This window comes from Bolinopsis microptera, chromosome 13 (assembly GCF_026151205.1).
Source record: "Bolinopsis microptera isolate Bmic1 chromosome 13, MBARI_Bmic_1.0, whole genome shotgun sequence".
NCBI lineage: Eukaryota > Metazoa > Ctenophora > Tentaculata > Lobata > Bolinopsidae > Bolinopsis > Bolinopsis microptera.
In genome coordinates, this window is record NC_087084.1 from 15252980 (window position 1) to 15264649 (window position 11670).

The 11670-nt window shown below is 42.2% G+C and overlaps 1 protein-coding gene across 1 annotated transcript; it reads right to left on the reverse strand.

The window, feature by feature from the left end:
- Window positions 1-1129: 1129 nt before the first annotated feature.
- Window positions 1130-5807, reverse strand: LOC134824837 (uncharacterized). Its single transcript, XM_063836813.1, has 2 exons — window positions 5576-5807; window positions 1130-2553 (listed from the first exon to the last, which is right to left on the reverse strand). Exons 1-2 carry the CDS (start codon window positions 5805-5807, stop codon window positions 1130-1132), a joined length of 1656 nt encoding a protein of 551 aa, XP_063692883.1.
- Between the last annotated feature and the right edge of the window lie 5863 nt (window positions 5808-11670).

The following is an 11670-nucleotide window of genomic DNA, read 5'->3' on the forward strand; positions in this document are numbered from 1 at the left end:
CAAGTGCCAGTACACGATGGAAAAGGTGATAAGCCTGTGATTGCGAAGAAAGAGACTGTTTTAAACAAACTTTCTACAAGATTCGCCACAGAAGATGGCACTTCCACGCCGAAAAACAAACTTTGTAAGGAGAAATCCGGAAGAAAGGCGCTCGATGCCGAAACGATTAAAGATAGATGCACGGTCAGGACGAATTTTGAAATTGAATTGTGGAAGTGTAACGACATGGTACCTGGCCAGATTATCAAGGCCAAAGCAATTCAACGGGTTTTATTCAGACTTGGGTGTTCTTTAGAGGAAGCTTGCCTACAGAATATATACAATATTTTCGGAGGAAAAAAATCCAGGTGTCCTACGTTATCAATTGTGCGATCCATGGAGCGGGTATTAAGACTAAAATCTAAGAAAAGACGTCGTCGGATGATGAGTATTTTACCTACCCCGGAATGTCAGAATGGAACAAAGAGTACAGATGATGTGGTGCAGAATACTGTGCATCAGCCATGCCCAATAGCTAGAGTGAAACCAATCTTGTCATCGGAAACTATTCAATCTATTCCAAAAATACAAGGAAAGCTGTCTACTAATTATGTCCATGCAAATGTGACAGTGAAGCATTCTTTTGCCTTTATTTCCCACATTGCGGTAATGCTAGAGTTAACTAGATCACTAGGTCCAAGCAATTTGAAAAGTTGTGACGATGAGGAACTTGTGCATAGATCGTTGAATGAAATAAAAAATAATCAGGATTCAAATAAATATCTAAATGTAATTGATAGCGCGGAAGATATTGAAAATGAAGTCCCTGAAGTCTTAAAGCAGGTAAAGAACCTATTGGGGTGTGTGAAAGTGAAACAACCAGATCGAAGTTCTGTTTCAAAACATAGATGCTCTCATAATCTAAAGAGCCATTTAGCCAGTTATATAATATAATAACATCTATAAACAAAAGAGCACCTAAAGAGGCTCAGCAAAGTGCTGGCCTATTTACGCTTACGAAGACTCATTCGTTCAATATGTCTCAAAGTAAATAAACTCCTCCATCCTACTCTATCTCTTACTAAGTTCACTAAGTTGGTAAAATCATCTTCATTTTTTAAATAAATTTGTCTCTTAAATAGGTCCTTTTTCACAATAATATCATACAAATTAGTCCTGTGTCTACCCACTCGTCCACTGTTTGACATCCTAGTGTAGCAAATAACAGAGACTGGTAGGCAGGTGTGTCGTTGTCACTGCGTAGAACATGACCTAGCATTGTCCACCGTGCCTTTTCCACTCTCTCGGAAAGGGGCCTGGTCTGGGTACGAGCGTAGAGGGCCTTGTTAGATATTGAGCTAGGCCAATATATGTGTAGGATGCGCTTGAGGTGCTTCCTCTGAAGAACATCTACAGACTCTAGAACATGCTGAGGTACGGCCCAGCAGCAGCAGTTGTACAGGAGCACTGATACTACTAGTGAGTCGTAGAGTTTGATCTTTCTCTTCTCAGTTATCTGACTCCTCTCTGATCCCTGGCACCACAGCTTGTCAAATGACCAGAAGGCAGAGTTAGCTTTATTTATTCTATTAGTAACATCCTGCTCTGATCCAAGCTTAGTACCAAGAAGCGTCTCGTTTCTCCACTCCTCTTTTCCTCTTAGTTCATTATCCCACTCGTCACAGGCACCAACTTCTTCTAAATACACTCTGGTAAACTTTGTCTTTGTGTCATTGACAAAGAGACTCCATTCACTGAGAATATTCTTGGAGATCTGAAAGATATCCTGTAACTCCTCCATATCTTCACCAATCTCCTCTAAATCGTCTGAATAGCCGGACTCAAGAGGCATGTGGTTATCGGCTATCGGAGGGTTGGGTCTTGAGGGGAGGACTGCTCTTATGTGCACTACAGCTCCAGCTAGATTGAGGGTAAACAATTTACCAGCTGTGCTGTCTCCTTGGGAGGCTCCTATGTTGAAAGAGAACATCTCTGAGTCAGTAGAACACACTCTGACTACTAGAGTGGTGTTAGCCATGAGGTATTGTACAAGCCTCAGGTCGTCTCTGGAGCATCCTGCAGCTTCTAGTAGTCTGATTGTTGTACCTCTGCGGATGGTATTGAAGGCAGCTAACATGTCGATACTCACTTTGTTCCATTCAAACTCCTTCTTCATTACTACAGATATGAGCATGCTCTGTGCCCAAACTAGGTCGGCACAGCTCCTGCCAGCTTTGTAGGCAGCTTGGAACGGTCCGGTGAAGTTGTCCACAGCTCTCTCTATTCTGTTTAGCACTATCAGTGACAGGATCTTTCTAGAAACATTCAGCAGGGTCAATTGCAATGGTCGTATCGACTTAACTGGGCCATGAGTTTTACCAGGCTTAGCCAGTGGTGTGAGGATGCCTGCTCCTATTGCTTCAATGTGAATGTTTTTCTCGAAAGACTCGTTGAACACATTAGCCAGCTCTTCATGAAGGAGGGGGTTGTTCAGGGCTTTCATGACCTCGCCAGGAACTTTATCAATACCCACTGCTTTACCAGACTTGAGTTTACTGATGGCTCTCTCTATCTCTGCAACGGTGGGGGGGGTCCAACCCGATGTCCGATATGAGGGTTGATGAGGCCAAAATCGGAATCGGAAAAATCGGAAAAATCGGAAAATTGAGAAATTTTAGAGAATCGATCTCTAAAACCTCTCAGAAGTGATATAATTCAACCAGAACCCCTACATATGCTATATTGTTATGAGAAAACGAACTAATTGGACATTCCAATAGTATGTTTTATGTGTTTTTCCACTGCAGGGGCTAGTATGCTCACTACTAGTTGGAGTTGTCATGTACTCCCAGACCCGAGTGCTTTGGCCTCTTGACGTGAGATCGATTGTTTCTGCTCATTAATTTTATCCCTGTTACTTGTTATTATGTATTAGTACAACACTAGGTACCGGGTTATATTTTGTGGTCCGGTCTTTAAACATACCATAATATCACTAGTACACTGCACCTTAAATGTATAGTCAAGTACATTTGTATCGTAACACATGCTTGGCTGGGGGATCATGTTTTGTGTCCGTTCGGTACCCTGTATTTTCAAAACAGACAAAAAGTAGGGTGGACAAAAACGGACAAAAACAGACAAAACATTTAGATGTCCTCCTCCTCCTCCTAAGTCTTCCTCCTCCTGAGTCCTTCTCCTCCTGAGTCCTCTTCAGTCCTCTTCCTGACTCCTCGTCCTCGTCCTTCTCCTCAGTCCTCCTCACCTTCCTCCTCAATCCCCTTCTCCTCCTCAGTCCTACTCCCAGTCCTCCTCCTTCTCCTTCTCCTTCTCCTCCTCCTGATCCTCATTTCTCCTCCTGATCCTCCTTCTCCTCCCCATCAGTCCTCCTCAGTCCTCCTCATAGTCGTCCTCCTCCTCCTGAGTCCTTCTCATCCTCCTCCACCTCCTGAGTCCACCTCCTGAGTCCTCCTCCTGAGTCCTCATCCTCCTCCTCAGTCATCATCCTCTTCCTCCTGAGTCCTCCCCCAGTCCTCCTCCTCATCCTCCTCCTCCTTCTCCTTTTCATTCTCCTCCTAATCAGTCCTCCTCCTCAGTCGTCCTCCTCCTCTTCATTAGCCCTTGTCCTCATCCTCCTAGTCCTCGTCCTTAGTCCTCGTCCTCATCCTCCTCAGTCTTCCTCCTCAGTCCTCCTCGTCCTCATCAGTCTTCTCCTCCTCATCCTCCTCCCCAAGTCCTCCTCTTCCTCAGTCCTCCCCCAGTCCTCCTTCTCATCCTCCTCATCCTCTTCAGTCCTCATCTTGTTCCTCCTCAGTCCTCCTCTTCCTCCTACTCGTCAGTCCTCCTCGCCAGTCCTCCTTCTCCTTCTTCTCCTCCTACTCCTAAGTCCTCCTCCTCCTCCTCCTCAGTCCTCCTCCTCCCTCTCATCCTTTTCCTCCTTCTCCTCCTTCTCCTCCTACTCCTAAGTCATCCTCCTGCTCCTCAGTCCTCCCCCAGTCCTCCTCCTCATCAGTCCTTCCCCAGTCCTCCTTCTCCTCCTCCTCATCCTCAGTCCTCCTCCTCATCATTCTCCTCAGTCCTCCTCCTCCTCAGTCCTCCCTAAGTCCTCCTCTTCCTCAGTCCTCCCCAGTCCTCCTTCTCCTCCTCCTCATCCTCAGTCCTCCTCCTCATCCTCAGTCCTCCTCCTCAGTCCTCCTCTTCCTCAGTCCTCCCCAGTCCTCCTTCTCCTCCTCCTCATCCTCAGTCCTCCTCCTCATCCTCAGTCCTCCTCCTCAGTCCTCCTCGTCCTTAGTCCTCCCCCAGTCCTCCTTCTCCTCATCCTCAGTCCTCCTCCTCAGTCCTCGTCCTTCTCCTTTTTAACAGTCCTCCTCCTCAGTCTTCCTCCTCGTCCTCGCTCTCGTCCTCCTCCTTCTCCTCATTCTCGTCTTCCTCCACCAATCATGCTCCTCTTCCTCAGTCCTCCCTCTCCTCTTCAGTCCTCCTCCTCAGTCCTTCTCGGTCCTCCTCTTTCTCCTCAGTCTTCCTCCTTCTCCTCCTCCTCCTCAGTTCTCTTCCTCATTCTCCTCCTTCTTCTCTTCCTTCTCCTCCTAATCAGTCCTCCTCCTAATCAGTCCTCTTCCTCAGTCGTCCTCCTCCTCGTCCTCATCGTCCTTAGTCCTCTTCCTTATCCTCCTAGTCCTCGTCCTTAGTCCTCGTCCTCATCCTCCTAGTGCTCGTCCTGGTCCTCCTCAGTCTTCCTCCTCTGTCCTCCTCAGTCCTCCTTCTCCTCAGTCCTCCTCCTCCTCATCAGTTTACACAATTTATTGTTACTAAAATGTTTTTAAACGCATTTGAGTCTGTAACATATTGACATGTTACTGTTACTGACTCAAAATGTGCTCGAGAATTTTTTTGTTTAATAGAGTTTTACTCTCCAGTACTATGGAAAAGTTGTTACATGATAAATAAAGATTTTGATAAATAAAGTGATTTTCATCCCTTTTAATGTTATTGAAAATTGTGTAGACTATTCTTTGTATCTAACTGAGGATTGGAAGTTTGAGAAAGGACCATAGTCATTAACCGTGCTACCCATTTCTGCAGATAGCCTGTTACAAATTGTGGAGACAAATTGTGGAGACAATTTAAATCAAAAGTTACTAAAGCGTTCGCTATTTGTTACGATTGTTATTACCAACCGTACCTCTTTCAATTGTGGACCGGGGTGGATGTTTCTGTCAAACAAGAGTTGATTCGACATTGTGTTGTTTTTCGGACGAAACGATTCTTGTTTGGAACAAGATACCATTTTGGAGTTCTGGGACCACCACCAATCGATTTCTTGTCATATTTAAGTACAGAAATAGCTACCTATATCGCCTAGAAACCTCAGAGGGAAGATTTAAATTTTCCCGATTTTTCCGATATGAGGGTTGATGAGGCCAAAATCGGGATCGGAATGATCGGAATGGATCGGGTTGGACCCCCCCCCCAACGGTGATGGGACTGTTAAGGCTAGATGGGGGGTCAAGGAAGGCAGAAAGGGTAGGCTCATCAGCGTCGTTGAACTCAGCTTCAAAGTACTCCTTAATAATCCTCGCTTTCTCCTAATTAGTACCTGCGATATTCCCAGCAGGGTTGTGGACGGTTAGAGCTGGTCTAACATATCCTTTGGCGAGTATCTTAGAGGCTCCAAAGTATCTCCGGGCGTCGTCTGTGTTGTTTACCTCTTCGACGAGTGTGTCAGCACTGCGGTTGTTGATATCTCTGAGTCTCTTTGTAATCTTACGTCTCAGCTGGTTGATGTTGGTCTTGACATGCTTCCTGTTGGTCGGGAATTTTCTCTGCATATTCGCAATCATCAGCTGCTTGCGTTCAAGTGACAGTTCAGCGATCTCAGGATCAGTACTGAAGGATTTGTGCTTTTTTTAGCCAGTTGTTTGGCCATAAGAGGTAGCCTCCCTAGTCTTGGGACATCAGGAATGTCCGAGGAAGAGATTATTGAGGAACATCTATTTTCATTACTGAATAATGATGTATGTCGTGATATAATGAAGATTCCTCAACCGTATTATTATATGATGTTAATCGTATTACAAGTGAAGTTCTAAAATATATGAACGACGATAAGGACTCGGCTGCACTATAGTGAAAATTATTTTAATGATAGACTTTTATATTCAGGTTAAATGATATAAGTAACTTCAAATTAGAACCTCAAGTTCTTTTATTAACGTTAGGGGGGGGGGTACCAATGGCATAAATGGCATAATGGAGAATTGGCCAATAAAAATTTCCATTTATGCCATAAAACGTATGCCATTTATGCCATTTTATGCCATTGGTACCCCCCCTAACGTTATTACAGTAACACCTGTAAAATTTTTACTTCATTGACACTGTTTTTTAATTTTGTAATATAATATATTGACAAATTGTTTGAACGATAACTTTTACATTGAAACATCATTAGACGTGACTCTTTTTAACTTTGTAATATAATATCGTGACAAATTGACTCATTGTTTGAGCGATAACTTTTATGAAATATCATTAGACACTATTTTAAATTTTGTAATATAATATCGTGACACAGTGACTCTTTGTTTAAGCGATAACTTTTATGAAACATCATTAGAATTTTATTCAGTTATTAATTCATTACGATTAGTATCACTAGATTTAATGACATAGATTATCATAGCCCTATTTTCAGTGTTGACACTGTGAATGGAATCTGTTGTTTTTTAAAAATTATTTATGAATCAGCTGTTTATATTTCTATGAATTATAATTTATTATTGTAATGATCAAATGTATCAATTATTTATCGGTTGTACCTATGTTATATGACTGTTTTACTCTTGTCATGGGCATTCCTATATTCCTACATGTAATGACTAATGAACAAAAATACCAACGCATGACCTAAAAGTAAACTAGTCTAGAATATTCACTCCATTGCAATTTCAACCCAAATTTGAATTTATGTTAAAAAAGTTAAACTTTCTAAGTCTGAATTTTGAAATTTAACATTAATTAGTTTAACTTTTTTAACTTTTTTTAACGTGGACCCCCCCCCCCCCCCCCCCTATGTTTGTAATTATGGGGAAATATATACAGTTTTTAAAACTTTAAAACTATGTTATAATATTATGAAGGAGTATAACTATGTTATAATGATGGAGTGCTTTTAAGTTTCATTAAGTTTTGAGTTGATTTGAAGTTTTACTGAAGATACTGATGATTATGAATGTGATTTTATTAAATTTTCATTCACGATAGTTTGATAAAAATATTGACTTTATTTTCTTCATCATTTCTAGTTCTATACATTGTTTAGAATATTTGTTCAAATATTAGACCAAATACAAGACTGTCGACGAGTCCAACTCGGCGCGCGTCTTGGTAGGTAATAAACCTGCAAGTGTCAAACCGTATTGTGTACACTTCCCGCGTGATAATGCTGCAAGTTATGAAGTTAACATATCATGTCGCCTATTTTTACGGCCGGTAGTACAACCAACAACATGAATTCATAAGTATACTTTATAAGTATAAATATTAAATTCTAAAAGTTCGTGGTACATATCCGGTTGTTTCTGTTCCATGTCCCACACAGTGTCTATTAAATGTACAATGTATGCATACCACGTTTACCGGAAGTCAAATCATCGCACGTGCGCGCTGCACGACGATCCGGGCTCTCAGTGGGCCATAAACGTCACGTGTAGACAGAGAGAATGGGCTAATTGGTATTATGTGCAATGAATATTGTACTACGAAATGCAATAAGTTCCCTTATTTCTACTATGATATTAACCGTATGTGTGTAACCAAGACGTAGCCAACTTCAGCCAATATTTACATCAGCTTGGTTTCCGTGTTTTGCTTTATTCTGTTCCTGTTATCAGTAAATGATTTATATGATTGCATTTCTGGCGTCAGATTTTTAACGCACTTGATGGCCAGTTGGTAATCTAGCTAGGCACACCTGGGGCACAATATTGAAATTCCTGGGTCACAGTTACTTCGGGCATAGTCGGGGCAAATACAGTTGGGGCACAGTCGAGGCAAAAAATGATCAGAAGCACAGTGCCCCAAGGCGAGCCTGTATTGGTCATTAGTCATAATACCCTTTTCGAATATTAATTATGTATAATTATGTATAATTATGTATAATTATGTATAAAGCATATGTCATACTTTAGTTACCTGGTATATTGCATATTGTTATCCATGGTAAACTTCAGGACATGCAGGTGTAGAACAAATTATCTGAAAATAAAATGTTACACATATCACCACTATACAGCTGGCTATATTTACGCCTAATAAAGTAAGTTTGCCGTTTCATCTTTTTATGTTGTCATTAGCCTTGAGAACCTGTACAGAGGATCCTGTGTCTGGCTCAGGATGCAGCGTCCCAGTTGCCATGGTTACGGACCACGTGTTTCACTATCACGTGATATGTTGCCATGGTTATGGACCACGTGTTTCACTATCACGTGATATGTTTTCATGGTCACGTGTTATGTAATGGACTATTTTAAAGCTCCTACTAGTCTAGAAACTATGTTTGGAGCAGCTGCGTCTTGGCTCTCATCCAATAGGAGGTCAGTACGTGATCGCTACTGTCCTTTCCTTGTTCAAAATAACAGTTCAATCGGTTCAGTGTTGGATTGTTGAGTTGTTTGAAATTGAATAAATGACTATTGTAATATTTATATCGTGTAACACTTTATACACTTTATGTGGTACACCCTGATACTCATCCTTTTAGTGACCATTGTGAACACAAATCCATAATTTAGTAACATTACCACAATTAGTGGGAATCACAGTTACTCTGACATTGTTGTCATGGTTATGTGACAAGCTATCCTGTATAATTATAATTATAATTAGTATAATATAATATATATATATATATATATATTATATATATATATATAATATATATATATATATATTATATTATACTAATTAATCGAGGTTATATATAACCTCGATCTATGATAACCTTCCTAAATAAATAAGAAAATAAAATTTGAGGGCAACTAAATTTACACACTGACCACAGGCTCAGTGATCTTCTCAGTAACTTTGTTATTTTGCCTCAGCTAAATCTCCTGTTATAATTCCTAGAGTACTACTCAACTAGTATAGTACCTTTACTTGTACGTACCATACTGATCTAGGTACTTTTACTTCTCCTCTCCTCCCCTCCCCTCCCCTCCCCTCCCCTCCCCTCCCCTCCCCTCCCCTCCCCTCCCCTCCCCTCCCCTCCCCTCCCCTCCCCTCCCCTCACCTCCCCTCACCTCACCTCACCTCACCTCCCCTCCCCTCCCCTCCCCTCCCCTCCCCCCCCCCCCTCCCTTCCCCTCCCTTCCCCTCACTTCCCCTCCCCTCCCCTCACCTCACCTCACCTCCCCTCCCCTCCCCTCCCCTCACCTCCCCTCCCCTCACCCCCCCCCCCCCCCCCTCTGCCAGCACACGTACGTATAAGCTGATAGAATGTGTGCCCTAAGTAAGAATTATATTATGTACATTATAATATAGTGTCCGAGAGACAAAGCCCCCTCCCGGCAGGTCCCTGCCCTCCTTTTGTCTTTCTATTCTTTACACATGACAGTTAATGTCCTTTGTCGCAGAGGTATTAAAACAACGTCTAGAGGACAGCTCCAAGTTTTATATATTAACATAGAAGGATAGTGGCGGGAGGAGGGGGAGAGATGGTGGATCACCAGTGACTATGGTAACAACCATCACGTGACTATGGTAACAACCATCACGTGACTATGGTAACAACCATCACGTGACTATGGTAACAACCATCACGTGACTATGCTAACAACCATCACCTGACTATGCTAGCAACCATCACGTAACTATGGTAACAACCATCACCTGACTATGCTAGCAACCATCACGTGACTATGGTAACAACCATCACCTGACTATGCTAGCAACCATCACGTGACTATGATAACAACCATCACGTAACTATGCTAACAACCATCACGTAACTATGGTAACAACCATCACGTGAATATGGTAACAACCATCAGGTGACTATGGTAACAACCATCACGTGACTATGCTAACAACCATCACCTGACTATGCTAGCAACCATCACGTGACTATGGTAACAACCATCACGCGACTATGGTAACAACCATCACGTGACTATGGTAACAACCATCACGTGACTATGCTAACAACCATCACGTGACTATGCTAACAACCATCACCTGACTATGCTAGCAACCATCACGTGACTATGGTAACAACCATCACGTAACTATGGTAACAACCATCACGTGACTATGGTAACAACCATCACGTGACTATGGTAACAACCATCACGTGACTATGGTAACAACCATCACGTGATTATGGTAACAACCATCACGTGACTATGGTAAAAACCATCACGTGACTATGGTAACAACCATCACGTTACTATGGTAACAACCATCACGTGACTATGTTAACAACCATCACGTGACTATGGTAACAACCATCACGTGACTATGCTAGCAACCATCACGTGACTATGGTAACAACCATCACGTGACTATGGTAACAACCATCACGTGACTATGGTAACAACCATCACGTGACTATGGTAACAACCATCACGTGACTATGGTAACAACCATCACGTGACTATGCTAACAACAATCACGTGACCATGCTAACAACCATCACGTGATTATGCTAACAACCATCACGTGACCATGCTAACAACCATCACGTGACTATGGTAACAACCATCACGTGACTATGCTAACAACCATCACGTGACTATGGTAACAACCATCACGTGACTATGCTAACAACCATCACGTGACTATGGTAACAACCATCACGTGACTATGCTAACAACCATCACGTGACTATGGTAACAACCATCACGTAACTATGGTAACAACCATCACGTGACTATGGTAACAACCATCACGTGACTATGGTAACAACCATCACGTGACTATGGTAACAACCATCACGTGATTATGGTAACAACCATCACGTGACTATGGTAAAAACCATCACGTGACTATGGTAACAACCATCACGTTACTATGGTAACAACCATCACGTGACTATGTTAACAACCATCACGTGACTATGGTAACAACCATCACGTGACTATGCTAGCAACCATCACGTGACTATGGTAACAACCATCACGTGACTATGGTAACAACCATCACGTGACTATGGTAACAACCATCACGTGACTATGGTAACAACCATCACGTGACTATGGTAACAACCATCACGTGACTATGCTAACAACAATCACGTGACCATGCTAACAACCATCACGTGATTATGCTAACAACCATCACGTGACCATGCTAACAACCATCACGTGACTATGGTAACAACCATCACGTGACTATGCTAACAACCATCACGTGACTATGCTAACAACCATCACGTGACTATGGTAACAACCATCACGTGACTATGCTAATAACCATCACCTGACTATGCTAACAACCATCACGTGACTATGCTAATAACCATCACGTGACTATGCTAATAACCATCACGTGACTATGCTAATAACCATCACGTGACTATGAGATATTAACTGTTTCTCCAAATAATGGTGCTGGATTATTACACCAAATGTAAAAAAGAGTAGCAACTCGTTTCTAAGAAGCCATATTTCTGTGAAAATATTAATCTTTCGTTTT

Bases quoted from the DNA above. Each gene is read 5' to 3' on its own strand.
- LOC134824837 (XM_063836813.1), bottom strand. From the start codon at position 5,807: ATGCAGAGAAAATTCCCGACCAACAGGAAGCATGTCAAGACCAACATC. The intron at 2,554-5,575 runs GTACTAATTAGG...CCACCGTTGCAG, and splicing joins CCCTGCTGGGAATATCGCAG to AGATAGAGAGAGCCATCAGT.